Raw genomic sequence first — 16,105 nt, 5'->3', positions numbered from 1 at the left:
AGAAAAAAATAACGACAGCTTGAGTTGTGCAGGCAAATGGATGGAAATAGAAAACATTATTTTGAGTGAGGTAACCCAGACACAGAAAGACAAATATCATATGTACTCACTCATAGGTGGTTTTTAAACATAAAGCAAAGAAAGCCAGCCTACAAACCACAATCCCAGAGAACTTAAGACAACAATACGGACACTAAGAGAGACTTACATAGATCTAATCTACATGAGAAGTAGAAAAAGACAAGATCTCCTGAGTAAATTGGGAGCATGGGGACCTTGAGGGAGGGTTGAAGAGGGGGAGGGGAGAGGCAGGGAGGGGAGCAGAGAAAAATGTAGACCTCAATAAAATCAATTTAAAAAAAAAAAGAAATGGTCTCGTGAGCTTGGACTGAGAGCCTCTAGTGAAATGGGTCTCTTTGGGATGAAGAATGTTCTAAAAACTGATTGTGGGACAGGGATGGCGGATTTTCTTGCACCAAGCATCCCTGGCCGCTAAGGAGGGCGGAGATTTCTGTGGTGAAGTAGGGGGAGGGCTCCAAGGAGGCCTCAGGAAGAGCCGGGGTCTGAACTATAAAGAAAAAGTTGGTGTGGGTACTGCTAGTCTTGGACCGGTGGCTTGAAGTCTGAGATCATTGTGGAACCGTCAGCTTTGAAATGTATAATATATGGAGAAGAGTCAAGAGAAAGCCGAAAGAATTCTTCTAGAACCCTATAGGTGCTTACTTCAGTTACCAGGTAAACAGGTGAGAACCAAACTTTCACAGGCCTTTAATCACTGGCTGAAAGCTCCAGAAGACAAACTGCAGATTATCACTGAAGTAACTGAAACGTTGCGTAATGCCGGCTTACTCACTGATGATATTGATGATATTAACTCAAAGCTCCGACGTGGTTTTCCAGTGGCACATAGCATCTGTGGAATCCCTTCTGTCATCAATTCCGCCAATTATGTCTACTTCCTCGGCCTGGAGAAAGTCTTAACACTGGATCACCCGGATGCTGTGAAGCTTTTCACACGCCAGCTTTTGGAACTCCATCGGGGACAAGGGCTAGATATTTACTGGAGGGACACCTACACAGGTCCCACTGCTAGAGAGTACAAAGCCATGGTGTTGCAGAAGACAGGTGGATTGTTTGGACTAGCAGCCGGGCTCATGCAGTTGTTTTCTGATTACAAAGAAGATTTAAAGCCACTGCTCGACACACTTGGGCTTTTCTTCCAGATCAAGATGATTATGCCAATCTACACTCAAAGAATACAGTGAAAACAAGAGTTTCTGTGAAGACCTGACGGAAGGGAAGTTCTCCTTCCCCAATATTCACGCCATCCGGTCAAGGCCAGAAAGCACCCGGGTACAGAACATTTTCTGACAAAGAACAGAAAATATAGATATTAAAAAATACCATGTGCAGTACCTGGAAGACGGAGGGTCTTTTGAATATACTCGGTAAACTCTTAGAGAGCTTGAAGCCCTGTGGCGGTAATCCTGCGTTAGTGGCTTTAGTGAAGCATTTAAGTAAGATGTTCACGGAGGAAAATGAATAATGGTTGCCACTCTTCATTAGACTCATAGCTTCTTCCAGTTGAAAACAGGGAGTGGCTTCCTACTTATCTTTTCAAGTGCTAGTCTCCAAAAGGAGTAAATGAGGCTGAAATTGTCAGAATCCCTTTGCATAAGAATACAAACTTGAGGGCTGGAGGGATGGCTCGGTGGTTAAGAGACTGCTCTTCCGGAGGACCCAGGTTTAATTTCCAGTGCCCACATAGTTCATCACCATTTGTAACCCCAGTTCTAATGATCTGATGGCCTCCTCTGGCCTTTGCGGGCAGCAGGCATGAATGTAATACACAGACATACATGTAGGCAAAACACTCATACATATAAGATAGATTTTTAAAATTTTTTTAAAAACACAAAATTGAAAGTCTCAGGAGCCACAAACATGGGTCTTAGAAATGTCATACGCTAAATGTGACCAACTGTCCCTACTACCACACGCGCTCTGGGTTTCCAAGAAACTTTCTGCTTCCTAACTTATCGCATGGATGGTTCCCAATTCATTGATGCTTTAGCTCAAAACAGGGACTTCCTAGACAGATCTCTAGGTGACCTAAAGACCAAAGAACTGCCGTCTTCCCCTAAAGGATACTGCTGAGGGTATGTCAGTGCTGTCTTTGAAGGCCTCTACCAAAGTCTGAAAAGACAGAGTGAAAGCAGTCGGCACTCTCCCTACCCACTTTCTTGTTACCATCCTTAACACCCCACAAATTCTGGTTTGTTTTATTTTTTATTTTTTTTTTACCAAGGAGGTTTTACAATTAATGAAGTTCACATCCTGGTCTCAAAAAAAAAAAAAAACCAAAATAAACAACAAACAAACAAAAACTGATTGCGGCAGCCTCATAATTCAGTAAATCTACAAAAAAGAAAACCTCGCTGAATTTCCTTGTAAATGAGTGAATTCTGTCACACATGAATCTATCTCAATAAAGTTGCTACTTAAAGAAGAAACGTGGCTCCTCAGCACTTCAGAGCGCTGGCTGTTTCTCCAGAGGAGCTGGGCTCCATTCCCTGCACCTATGTGGCGGCTCCCAACTGTCTGTAACTCCAGTTCTTGGGGACCTGATGCCTTTTCATGGTCTCCCTGGGTGCCTGCACACAAGTGGTGAACCGATCTGCATTCAGGAAAAGCACTTATACACATAAAATAAAACATCTTTTTAAGTTGGGCGGTGGTGGCATAATGCCTTTAATCCAAGCACTTGGGAGGCAGAGGCAGGCAGATCTCTGTGAGTTTGAGGCCAGCCTGGTTTAGTTCCAGGACAAGATCTAGTTCCAGGACAGCTATGACTGTTATACAGAGAAACCCTGTCTCAAAAAACCAAACAAACAAACATCTTTTTAAAAAGGAGCCCAGGGGGGGCTGGAGAGATGGCTAAGTGGTTAAGAGCATTGCCTGCTCTTCCAAAGGTCCTGAGTTCAATTCCCAGCAACCGCATGGTGGATCACAACCATCTGCAAAGAGGTCTGGCGCCCTCTTCTGGCCTTCAGGCATACACACATACACACAGACAGACTATTGTAAAATCAATCAATCAATCAATCAATCAATAAATAAATAAATAAGAAGGAGACCAGGGTAGAAGCATTGTGGTTGCTTCCCAACACAGGAATGGGTTCAGGGAAGTAAAATCTAGTACTTTCGTTGAGAATTCTAGGACACAATTTCTCCCAGACACAGATGAAAAATAGGTAGCCCCAAAGACTTGACAGTAACACATGGGACCTGGGTTGGAATGAAAGGAACTCATTACCACAGACAGAGAAAAGAGAGTGGGAGAGGGAAAAGGCCTGGTGGCACACACCTGTGGTCCCAGCACACAGGAGGTAGAAGCAGGGGCATCCTTGTCTATACCCACCTACACCCACCCTGGGCTCCATGAGCTCCTGTTTAAAAATAACAAAACAAAACAAATACTAAAAAGTCACCAAGTCAGGCTGGGAAGTGATGGCACACGCCTTTAATCCCAGCACTTGGGAGGCAGAGGCAGGAGGATCTCTGTGAGATCAAGGTAACTTACAGAGTAAGTTCCAGAATAGCCAGGACTCTTTTACAGAGAAACCCCGTTTCAAAAAGAAAAACAGCCACCAAGCCAACAGCAAAAAGTTAATGTAACTAGTTACATAGGTTATAAATTTGTAACCTATGGCCCTCATAGTCACAGAACTTGGCAGAACCCTACTGTGGATGGCAGGAGTCCCACAGAACCAAGAAAGGACTTAGGATCCCCCCACTTTTCCTTCTTCCTCCCCCCTCCTCTCTCTCACACACATACCACACCACACCAGAATCCAGAGGCCACAGAGTGCCATGCGGAGCCTACTAGAGCTGGGGGTCTTGGAAGCGTCCCTTTTCAGGTCACAGATGTGCCGCAAGTCATGCCATGAGTCTCTGCTGGGCTCGCTTTGCTTGGGTCTCCACTTCTGTACAGATGTCTCCAGCTATTTTGTTTGTTTGCAGTTGTATTTCGAGACAGGGTTTCTCTGTGTAGCCTTGGCTGTCTTGGAACTTACTCTGTAGACCAGGCTGGCTTCGAACTCAGAGAGCCACCTCCCTCTGTCTCCTGAGTGCTGGGATCAAAGGTGTGCACCACCATACCTGACCCTGCTTCTCTTGCTCTTAAAAAAAAATTGTGTGTGTGTGTGTGTGTGTGTGTGTGTGAGAGAGAGAGAGAGAGAGAGAGAGAGAGAGAGAGAGAGAGGTACCAAGTGCAGTGCCCAAGGAGGCCAGAAGAGAGCATGAGATCTCCTGGAGCCAGAGTTACAGGTGGTTGCGAGCTGCCCAATGTGGATGGTGGGAACAGAACTTGGGTCTTCTGTGAGAGCCATCTCTCCAGCTTCATCTCTTTGCTTTTTAACGTTACATGTTTTGCCCATGTGTATGTCTATGCACCACTAGCAGGACCCATGTATGCAGAGGCCAGAAGAGGGCACTGGATCCCCTGGAAGTGAGCTGCCATGTGGGATCTAGGACCCAAACCTGGGTCCTGTAGAAGAGCACCCAGTGCTCCTAACTGTTGGCCATCTCTCCAGTCTCATCGTTTCACTACTGAATTATAACCTTACATAACCACAGCTATCTCTAGAACCTGGGGACCATCCCAGGCCCCAACATTCCCCTTGTAGCTACTTTACCCCCTCAATTCCTTTCTTTTCAAAGTCCATTTAACACGTAATCTATACCATCATCTTCCCTGGTTATCCTCCCAACTCCCAATCTTATTAATTAAAATCAGACAGCACTCCACACTGTCTTTGATTGTTTATCCTCCAATAGCTATTCAAGTCAAAGAGGCCTCTGTGATTAATTTGGCTACTGTGACATTTACTTAGTGGGGAACCAAAGAGCGGTGTTTGTTCTCTGAGTTAATATCCTACTCGGGGGATAAAACAGAGCGTGCACCCAGCACCCCGAGCTCCTGCAGTGAGCAATTATTTTCTGAACTGCATACTCAACACTGCCACACTTGGACACTGCATACACTTCAACAGAATGATGAAGTAAGAAACCAAAAACATATACAAAACTAAAATAAAGCAATCCGTGAAATAATACTGTTCGGGTAAATCCTAACACAGTAACACAGAAACAAGAAACGGTGCTGGAGAGATGGCTCAGAGGTTAAGAGCACTGGCTGTTCTTCCAGAGGTCTTGAGTTAAATTCTCAGCACCCACATAGTGGCTCACAACCATTTGTAATGAGATCTGGTGCCCTCTTCTAGCATGCAGGCATACATGCAGGCAGAACACTATATATACATAAATTATAAATTAAAAAAAGAAACAGGAAACACCAAGACAATATAACTCTTCAAAAAAATTAATCCTAGAATAATGATGTCTACGGAGAGTGAGTTAGATGAAATTAAAGGTGTGGTGGCACACGCCTTTAATCCCAGTCCTCAGGAGGCAGAGGCAGGTGGATCTTTGTGAGTTCAAGGCCAGCCTGGTCTATAAGAGCTAGCTCCAGGACAGGCTCCAAAGCCACACAGAGAAACCATATCTCAGAAAATTAAAAAAAAAGAAAAGAAAAGAAAAAGAGAAAAAGAAAGATGAAATCCTAAACAGAAAACTTGAAATAATGACAAAGATGTTCAAAGACAAAGACAAGCAAAGGAATGAAATAGATGGTAGATGATGTGAAAGAGGAATTCAACAAAGAGAAAGAAATGCTAAAAGTTTGAAATTGTGGGGAGAAGTCTCAGGAATAGGATGAAGAAGAGAAAGGGGTATCTGGACCTGAGGACAGTGGAGGAAATGGAACAATCCGACAAGGAAAAGATAAAATAATAAAAGGGAACAGTGGGAATTTAAGATGTATGCGACACTCTAAAAATACTAAATATATAGGTTGTAGGCATAGAAGGAGAAGAATCTTGTTCAAAAGACGCAGAAAACACTGTCAAAATAATAGTAACAGTTTCCGAGAGTTAGGAAAATCTTCCAGATAGACACCAAGCAGACAGGACCAAAGAAGAATCTCCCCTTTCATTATAATAAAGCACCATACATACAGAACAAAGAAAATATATTGGAGCCGGGTGGTGGCGGCGCACGCCTTTAATCCCAGCACTCGGGAGGCAGAGGCAGGCGAATCTCTGTGAGTTTGAGGCCAGCCTGATTTACAGAGCAAGTTCTAGGACAGGCTCCAAAGCTACACAGAGGAACCCTGTGTAGGAAAACAAAAGCAAAAGCAAATCAACCAACACATTTTCCAATAATACCTCTGAATATGAATGGTCTCAATCCCTCAGTTAAGAGACACAGACTAGTAGACTGGATCAGAATGCAGGAGCCATCATACCTCACCAGAACGTGGGGCACTCCCTTCCGGTGAGGGGATGGAAAAGGCACTCCAAGTCTTGGTCCTAGGAAGCAAGCAGGCATTAACTAACGCTAACTAAACTATGTTGAGATTGCCTGTCACCCCGGTCAGAAGGACTGAGAAAACAAATGACAACAAATTCTGGCAGGGATATGGGGACAGGGAACGCCAGTGTAAACTGGTGTAGCTGCTAAGGAAGTCAGAGTGGAGGTTTCTCAAAAATCTAAAAATAGATACCGTGTGAGCCACCTACACCACTCCTGGGCACATGCACAAAGGGTCCATGTCCTACCACAGGGACAGACATCTGCACATGCATGTCCCCTGTGCTCTAGTCACCGTAGCAAGGACATGAAATCAGTTTAGATGTCCATCAGCTGATGATAATGACAATGCTGTACACATCGCATAGTGGCATTTTAGCCAGTTCTAAGAGTAGAATTATGAAACATTCAGGAAAATGACTAGAACTGGGATGTATGCTAGGGAGTGACGTCACCTAGGCCCAGAGAGACACCTGTTGCATGTTCTCTCTCACACGGGGATCCTGGGTTTGAATACGTGGATGTGTGTGTTGGATTTGGAGTGTTTACAGAGATCAGGAAGCTAGAAAGGGCCCATGGGGGTGGGGGTGGGGCAGAGGTCTTAAGGTGTGAGGGGACAGCAGAACAAGCTTTGGATGAAGCAGAGTGCTGGGGGTTAAAGGTTCGAGTGGGAATGGGGGTACAGTGAGAGGAGGAACTTAACAAGCAGAGCTGAGGCTGTATGGAAAACCCTATGGAAACCAATGACATCACAAGTTATCTTTGGGGGTCGGGGAGGCAAGGGTTTATTTCAGCTAACAGATCCCAGGTCACAGTCCATTCATAAGCCAATTTAAAGAGAGGGAATCTGAACTCAGGTACCCTGTGAGAGTAAACAGTGCTTCCTCAAAGAGCTGCTTGGAAGCAGTTTTTTTTTTCTTTTTTTTCTTTTGGTTTTTGGAGACAGTGTTTCTCTATGCCTGTCCTGGAACTCGACCAGGCTGGCTTCAGACTCACAGAGATCAGCCTGCCTCTGCTTCCTGAGTGCTAGGATTAAAGGCATGCACCACCACCACCCGGCTACTGTTTGTTTTTTTCATGAAAACCTCAGTGTCAGGTTGCGGGTCTTCTCCCTCTGAGTTATTATTGGTCAGGGAGTCCCAGAGGCCCCTAAATCAACACAGGTGATTCCACTGATCTTGGTCGTCTACCAGGACTAAGTGTAAGACCCTAATGCTAAAAACACAAGACACCTTGGTAGCAGAGGCATCGAACTGGTGCTGACCATCAAACTTCCTCCTGCAGGACGGGTTTCACAGGGTGGGATGGTGCTAGACGGGCCACGGGGGCGGGGGTGGTGGTGGGAAGCCATCAATGCTCTTATATAGCGAACCCTGACTGCGACAATACCAACCTGCCAGGCAAGATGCCCTCACAGGTGCCCTAGTAGCACGACTGTTGTGGGAATAACCAACTACTTTCTAATTGAGTCTGAGGCCTGGCACACAGGATGGAACTCATGGCTGGTTGTGTGTCTTAGTTTGGGTTCCTATTGCTGTGATGAAACACCACGACCAAAATCAGTCCAGAGAACAGACCATCACCAAGGGAAGTCGGGGCAGCAATCAAGCAGGGCAGGAGCCTGGTGGCAGGAGCTGATGAAGAGACCATGGCGAGGAGCTGTTTAGTGGCTTGTACCTCATGGTTTGCTCAGCTTGCTTTCTTATAGCACCCTGGACTACCTGCCCTGAGGTCCCCTCACCCTCAATGTATTATTATTCCCTACCACGTCAGCCATTAATTAAGGAAAGGCCCTAGAAGCCTGACTACAAACCAATCTTATTTTCTTATTTTCTCAATTTCTCATCCCTCCTCTCAGATGACTCTAGCTTGGGTCAAGCTGATATAAAAACTAGCCAGCACACACTGTAAACCTGCCCCAAAGTCCAGAGCTCAGGAAGTACATTTTGCTAAGTGACATGTCCAACTGCCTTCTAAATATGTGCACTTACGGACGAGTGTTGCTCTTAGCCTTGCCCAGAGCAGCTCTTCTCAGCAGAGACTCAGAACTCGTCCAAACACTGAGAGTAAGTGACGACTGGATGCTCAGCCCTGCACGGCACAGCCCCGAACATCACAGCCCTGCACGGCACAGCCCCGAACATCACAGCCCTGCATGGCACAGCCCTGAACATCACAGCCCTGCATGGCACAGCCCTGAACATCACAGCTCTACACGGCACAGCCCCGCACAGCACAGCCCTGAACATCACAGCCCCGTACGGCACAGCCCCACACAGCACAGCCCTGCACGGCACAGCCCCGCACGGCACACCCTGTCAACCTCCTCACCAAAGCTTCGTGGAAGGCAGCGAGAGGAATGAACAACTGAGGTGGGGAGGAGCACAGTGAGATGATGTCTCCTGGACACGTCCCGGCCATTGCTCTTCTGAGCCTACTGTAGCTATGGTCACCCGCACAACGTCAAGCCAGCAACATCAGTCATCCCAGCAGGCAACACCGAATGGACTCAGGGTTACAAAGAAAAAAAAAAGAAAAGATAAAGGACAGAAGGAAAGGAGGGGAACGTGTTGGAGTGTCTTGGGAGCAGATGATCAAGATACATTCTGTGTATATATATGAAATTGTGAATAACAGGGACTAGAGAAGTGGCTCCCTGGTTAAGAGCACGGGCTGCTTTTGCAGAGGAACCAGGTTCAGAGCCCAGCCCCCACATGATGGCTCACAGCCATCTCCAGTTCCAGGGCACTCAGTACCTTCTTCTGGCCTCCATGGGTACTGTATGCACATAGCACACAGACCTATATGCAGGCAAGACATTTGTACACGGAAAATAAGCCAATCTTAAAATAGAATTTTTTTAAAAAATGTTACTATAAAAATTCCAGTCCTCAAGACATTGTGGTGTTGGCAGAGGAGTCAAGAGTTTAAGTAAACAGAAGAGAGAGCCCACAGACATAGTATAATGCCTTTGAGAAGAGAACCCAGGTGACAGAGTGGAGTAAAAGGAACTTGTCAACAATGATGGGACATTTGCTTGTACAAAGATGCACCTAGACACAGAACTGAATGTCCTTCAATGAATGTACTCAAGGAACATCATGTCATGTGCCTGCCTCCAGAGCCTGATGACCCACAAAGCTGTCCTTTGACCTCCACGTGTGTGCATGTGTGCAGCCCCACAGTGTAATAAGAGACAGCTTGAGTGTGGTTCCCAGCACCCACATCTGGCAGCTCTTGACCACCTGCAACTCCAGCTCCACGTGGATCCAGCACTTCTGGGCTCTGAGGGCACCTGCATGCACAGGCACGTGCCTGATGCTGAACGCAAGTCAAATAACCCCAAGCTAACTCCGAGTATCCTGAGTTTTTTTTTTTTTATTAAAAGGGAAAACTCATGGGAACAGGAATGGGGTGTGGAGCATGGTAAGAAGAGAACGAGCTGGGTGGGACGGCAGCTTTTTGGGTACCCAAAAGTCATGCCCCAACCTGGTCCAGCCTCTTAAAGGCCATTGGCTGAAGGAGGTTCCCCATTATGTGCCCATACACAGACACACATAAGATTAAAGTATTGGTATGTGTGGCCACAGGAGATCCAGGCCAGTGCTGGCTTACCTGTACATGTGAATCAGAGCTTCTTGTCAAGTATCCTGCAGTTGTCCCCCTTAGTGACTGAGCCCAGACTGGGGCAGGGGCATGGAGACACTGCTTGCATGATTAATGGTGCTAGGGGAGAGGCACTCTAAGGGACAAATGGACCCTACTGACCCTGCAAACTATAAACCATGAAACTCAGTCAGGTGAAGCAGGGCTGTGGTGGCTGTCTGGAGAGCTGGACCTCCTCAAAAGCAGTGGGCAGGCAGGGTGATAAATAACTTTGAGATGAGTAGACAGGTCCCCTTCTGGATGGCAGGGGCTTCCAGAGAAATCAAGACAAGTGTGAAACTTTAAACAGCTTCTTGGCAGGCTGGTTCAGGGCCAAGGAGCCAGGCTCTGCAGAGGAAGTGGGTCCTGACAGGCCTCTTCTTCTTTGGGCCAAGAGCCTGGGCTTCCTGCGGCCCAGTGACCTCACATCTGAGGGGAGATGTGCTGTTGGAGACTGGGCTGCCCCTTTAGGAACAACTCAGGAGTGTCGGGCTAGAGTTCAGTTCCTTATCTACCATTTATAAGCTGCATGAGCTTGGATGGCTCAATCCAACTGACCCCGCTGCCATTCACTTTCCTGTGTCAAGAATGGAAATGGTAAAGACTAAACTGCACATGGGTAACACTGAAAATGTTAGCCATGGTTCCATTGGCCATGTTCAGGTGCATATGCACATGTGTGTGTGTGTGTAGGCCAGAGGTCAACCTGTGGATCATAACCCCTTTAGGGGGTTGGATGACCCTTTCACAGGGGTCACCTAAGGCCATCAGAAAGCAGATATACTACAATTCATAACAGTAGCAAAATTACAGTTATGAGGTAGAATGAAAATCATTTTATGATTTGGAGTCATCACAACATGAGGAACGGTATTAGAAGGTTGCAGTGTTAGGAAGGTGGAGAACCACAGGCTGGCATGAAGCCATGCAGGGCACCTCAGAAGCTTGAAGATGCAGAACCTGCCCTACCTTCTGAGCCCCTGCAGGAGGATGGTTCAGCTTGATTCTCTCTAAGCCAGAGCTCATCAGTTCTTGACTTTTGAACTTCTGGCCACCAGGATCCTGAGAGAAAGTCTGCTGTTTTAAGCCAATCAGTTTATGCTAATTAGTTACACAGCTCGCCATGCTGGCCCACACTCACCTGCATGCCTTGCATGCTCACACTGGAAAGAGTTTCATTGCTCCTGTGCAGCCAGGGTGTAAGCCAATCAAGCTGTCAGAAGCTCTGCCTGGAGACCAGGGGCCATCTGTAGCTTCCTATGCTTCTAGGGAGGGCAGGAGGACTCTGGTAGCTGGAGCCTTGGATCTCCAAAGGGGCTGATGATCAAAGCTGGAGAGGAAGGCCAGGCTCCAAGGCACAGGCTGTGAAGACCACTCTCACCTCCCGGGTCCAGAGATTCTGTAACCGTCACAAGTAGGACAGAGCTGGGCTTGCCATAGAAAAAGAACCTGGGTTGTGCTGTGTGGGGGTGAACGCCTATGTGAGAGACTGTATGTAAGAGCATAGCCATCACTGGGAGATGCTTCTGGATGGAGAGTTTGCCAGTGAGTGTGAACAGGTTAATGTGGCTGTACGAGGATGCAAGAGTGTGTCCATACACGCTGGCATGTATCGTGTGACCCCTGTAGTGAAACCATACCAAGCTGCCGAAAGAAGACACAGCTGGGTTCCCCCACTCAAGAGATTCCTGTGTTGGGAGGGCCTAAAGGCACTAACAAGGGCACACTCCTGGGCTCAGATCCTGACTGGATGCCTAGGGACATTGCACCACGAAGCCTGTTTCACGGTGTCAGGCTGGTACCTTATGTGATGTTTGCTTTAGAGATGAGAGTTGAGAAACTGGGTAAGGGGGTAAGGGCTTTGCCACCACTCCGTGCCCATTCCAAGCTGAGAGGGTTCAGGACGGGTTCACTGAAGCTGTTATTCATTTTTGAACTTCTGGTCACTATTCAAATTCTGAACTTCTAAAAAAAAAAAAAATTCTGAACTTCTATGAAGAAGGTCCACTGACGCGTTCCAGGCGACTGACTTCCTTCCTTTCTAGGCACCTCGGTTACCCCTGAGCGACATGGTCTTAGACCTGCCCTTGCGCCCGCTGGGTGGCCGTGTGTGCAGTGGTGCGTCTCCCAGAGGAACCCTGGAATACCTCAACACAAGTTCTTGAACTTGACCAGGGCGAGGGGCGTGCCCGCGACAGACCACACCCACCCCAGCCCCCACCCCCGCTGCATTCTACCGGGGAACGGCCGGAGGTGACGCCGGGACGGAGCGTGTAGGGACCAGCAATGAAGGCCAAACCCGAGCTTAGCCGCACAGACGACGCCGCGGTCGTACCTCAGAACCCCAACCGTCCTGAGTGCTGCGTCAGGCGGCTCCGCAAAGAAATTTCCAACAGGAGACATGGCAGCTTTAAAATAAAGATTCTGAGTCCTGCACTCCGTGCATCCTGTGACTGTTCCAGCCCTGTGCTGGAAACATGGCCGCCTCGCCCGGGAAGCCGCCTTCTAGACCGGTTCCTGCCCTGTCTGCGTTCCTCTCTGCAGTTGAGAATTTACAGCGGCCTCTTGGTTGCCGGCGCCGGGCTCTCGGTGGGGACTCACCCGGAAGTTGCCGCTACCGCTGGTGGCGCGGCCGCTTTGCCATGGCGACGGCCGCTCGGCAACGCTTCTGCCGCTGTGCCTGCTTCTGCTCTCAGAACCTGTACGTGGCGCGCTACGGGCTGCACCTGCGCTTCCGGGACGAGCAGCAGTTGCGCCGTGACTATGGCCCGGTGAGGGGGCGGGGGCGCAGGAGGGGCCCGGACACCAGGACTGGCTTTGCCCGAGGCCTCTCGCTGCAGCATGGCAGCTCCCTAGGAACCTGAGAACACGCGTGCCGAGTGCGCTGGACAGAAGTTTTCAGACCTATCGTTGATCCTGTCACTGTCATCTCCGTGACAGGGGTGGGGGGCGCTGAGGCTCAGAGATGTTTATTGACAGGGTCACATAGCCCTGCTAACTGACCTTTCTGCTCGCAGCTCCTGCGCAGCCGAGGCTGCGTCAGTTCCAAGGACTTCCAGCAACTCTTGGAGGAGGTATGGCACCCCTGCCAGCCCTTCCTCTGGAGCCCTTGCCTCCGAAGGACTTCTTAGCCCTCTTTCCCCAGTTCCTGCTTCCACTTACTCCCACTCCCAGGTCCTGGCCCAGGAGAGAGATTGAGAAAGACCAAATTGCCCCCAGCGTCCCCTTTTCACCAGCTGAGTGGCATGGTCAGGGCCACCACCCCCATTTCAGCTATCAGGACACCTTGACACCTGCAGAGAACTCCGGCGGGTTCAGAAGTATAGGCAGACTTGCCTTCCAGCCTGGGTCCCACTTTGACCTTCCTGGACTTCAGTTTCTTCTCATGGTGTTGGAGATGGGTGGCCCCAGTGTGTAACTGCCTTTGCCGTTCCAGCTTGAGCAGGAGGTGGGGCGCCGGCGCAGGCTGGGGCAGGAATCAGCTGCCAGAAAAGCCCTCATTGCCAGCACCTACCACCCAGCGAGGCTTGATGTCTACTGCTCACTGCAGGTACTAGGCCGGCCTGGAAATCACATTCTTTGGGGCTCCTTTGCTTTCTGAACCTGCTCCACCCTCGACCCTCAAGCTTCTGGGAGCTTGGAGGATGCTGCCCTGGTGGGGGGCTGGACTTTTCACAGCTGCCCCCTGTTCTGCCCCAGGACGCGGTTCTGGCCCCTGAGTTTGTGGCTGCAGCTGAATACAGTGCATCCCCCGGTGCAGGCCTTGAGGGCCTTCTCCAGCAGCTGGAGATAGTGTCAGGTGAGGCCCTTCAACCCCATCACCAGCCAGCACTGCAGGGGGCGGGAGCAGGGTGGTGGCAGCTTGAGACACCTGGGTATGGGAGGCGGGGTACTTTAACTCTCATCTCCGGCCCGGAAGTAGCCACCAGGAACTGGGATGGCCAGCAGGAGCAGCAGTCTGCCAGGGAATTTCATTCATTAATTCATTCATTCTCTTGTTCACTTATGGATCACCCAGCTAGGTTCAGGGAGTATGTTACTATTCCCATTGTACAGAGGGAACTGGCTTGAGGCTTTAGAATGACTTTCGGATAAGCTGGCTCACGAGGCTGAATGGGAGCTCCTGTTCCACAGTCTGCCTCTCCTTCCTCAGAGGAGAAGCGCATCTACAGGGTGCCTGTGTTCTCTGCGGAGTTCTGCCAGGCCCTGCTGGAGGAGCTGGAGCATTTCGAGCAGTCGGACATGCCCAAGGGAAGGCCCAACACCATGAACAACTATGGGGTGGGTGAGGCCTGCCTGTGTACCTGGAGAACAAGGACAGTTAGTGCACGAGTCACCTTGTTCTGAACCTAGAGCACCAGGAAATCAAGCAGCTCTTGCACTTAGCAACATCTTTGGCTAAGAATTGTGGGGATGCAGGGTGAGGCTCCCCAAGTCTCCCTGCTGATGCCTGGGAATCCTCCTTAGGTACTGATGCATGAGCTAGGCCTCGATGAGCCACTGGTGACACCACTGCGGGAGCGCTTCCTGCAGCCACTGCTGGCCTTGCTGTACCCGGAGTGTGGTGGGGGCCAGCTTGATAGCCACCGGGCCTTTGTGGTCAAGTATGCGCTGGGCCAGGACCTGGAGCTGGGCTGCCACTACGATAATGCCGAGCTCACCCTCAATGTGGCTCTGGGCAAGGCCTTCACAGGGGGTGCCCTATACTTTGGGGGCCTCTTCCAGGTGAGTGAGCCCCACCACTTAGGGCCCAGGCAGTCATGAGTACTCCAGCCTGAACCCTACCATCTGCAGGCACCTGCAGCCCTGATGGAACCCCTAGAAGTGGATCATGTGGTGGGCCAGGGTATCCTGCACCGCGGTGGCCAGCTGCACGGGGCTCGGCCCCTGGGCACCGGAGAGCGTTGGAACCTTGTCATCTGGCTCCGGGCATCTGCTGTTCGAAACCGCCTCTGTCCTATGTGCTGCCAGAAGCCAGAGCTGGTGGACGATGAGGGCTTCGGCGATGGCTTCACCCGGGAGGAGTCTGCCGTGGTAGATGTATGTGCACTTACTTGAGCCTGGTCCCCCAGGGGCGGTGGTGCCATGGCAGCAGGAAACTGCCAGCTTGGGTGGGGAGGGCAGAAATAAACTCTATAGCCATGACCCTCCTTGGGCCAAAGGGACATGCTGACTCCCCGGTCACTCTTTGGACAGATGAGCTGTCTTGGGGCAGAACTGCTGGAAGACAAGTCGAGTTTGAGATGAAATATTGAGGGTCGAGGGTGGAGCAGGTTCAGGAAGAGAAGGAGCCCCAAAGAATGTGATTCCCAGTTATGTCCAGCCTCAGCCTGATCCCTGGGGAGCTCTGCTTGGGGTGGGGGACTCAGTCAGTGACTCCTTGGGTAGGGTGGCTCCCAGGGACTTAAGTGGGGTTCATTGGTCTGTCAGCAGTGCTGGCGAGTGGGAAGCCAGACTTTCTGGGTTCAAGCCTCTGTTCTGGCACGTCCCGCTGGGCAGCTCAGAATTTGTTTGCAGCCTGGGTGTTGTGACGAGCTGACATTTATAAAGCACTTTACAACAGCCCTCTGTTTCCTGTTGTTATTTAAGAGCTTAGAACTGGTGGTTTGGAGATTGACTGAGGGGTGCACATAGCTGTGCGCTGTTCGGGATACATATTCCTGGGGACTTCAGTTGTAAGTCTTAAGTACTCAGGGAAAGTGCTGAGATACAGAAACACCACCCTCCAGATGGAGCAGTCTCAGCTAGACACCCGACAGGCCGGGGATTCATTCCTTAATTGGTTGTCATGATCCCTGGCTCATGATGGGCAACTGGACTTGCCACCTCCAGCAGTGAGTGACGTTAGAAATACCAGCTGTTTTCAGTCCATCGGAGCTCTCAGTCTGGTGGAGTGGACAGACCGGCAGACTAACCAGGGAAAACAGTAGGAGGGTGGCTTTCAGGAGAGTGAGAGGCCCGAGGGCTTGCGGCTGGCGCAGGGCCACAACCCGACTCCCACCCACGTAAAGACACCACTTCTTGTTGG

At 49.7% G+C, this 16,105-nt stretch overlaps 1 protein-coding gene and 1 pseudogene across 1 annotated transcript; both read left to right on the top strand.

Moving 5' to 3' along the window:
• Positions 1-665: 665 nt before the first annotated feature.
• On the top strand, positions 666-1,546 carry LOC121444046 (annotated as a pseudogene).
• A 10,795-nt stretch (positions 1,547-12,341) lies between these two features.
• On the top strand, positions 12,342-15,642 carry Ogfod2 (2-oxoglutarate and iron dependent oxygenase domain containing 2). Its single transcript, XM_041649209.1, has 7 exons — positions 12,342-12,848; positions 13,095-13,151; positions 13,514-13,627; positions 13,777-13,876; positions 14,231-14,358; positions 14,545-14,802; positions 14,872-15,642. Exons 1-7 carry the CDS (start codon positions 12,555-12,557, stop codon positions 15,133-15,135), a joined length of 1,215 nt encoding a protein of 404 aa, XP_041505143.1. The 5' UTR covers positions 12,342-12,554; the 3' UTR covers positions 15,136-15,642.
• The last annotated feature ends 463 nt before the right edge of the window (positions 15,643-16,105 follow it).

This window comes from Microtus oregoni, unplaced genomic scaffold, assembly GCF_018167655.1.
Source record: "Microtus oregoni isolate MIOR12 unplaced genomic scaffold, Mior012 000003F_ref0000135, whole genome shotgun sequence".
Taxonomy (NCBI): Eukaryota; Metazoa; Chordata; class Mammalia; order Rodentia; family Cricetidae; genus Microtus; species Microtus oregoni.
This window is presented reverse-complemented; position numbering and strand designations above follow the sequence as displayed.

Excerpts from the sequence above, each read along its gene's own strand:
- Ogfod2 (XM_041649209.1), top strand. The coding sequence starts at position 12,555 with ATGGCCGCCTCGCCCGGGAAGCCGCCTTCTAGACCGGTTCCTGCCCTG. Across the intron at positions 12,849-13,094 it reads TGCGCCGTGACTATGGCCCG|CTCCTGCGCAGCCGAGGCTG; the intron begins GTGAGGGGGCGG and ends TTCTGCTCGCAG. Across the intron at positions 13,628-13,776 it reads ATGTCTACTGCTCACTGCAG|GACGCGGTTCTGGCCCCTGA; the intron begins GTACTAGGCCGG and ends GTTCTGCCCCAG.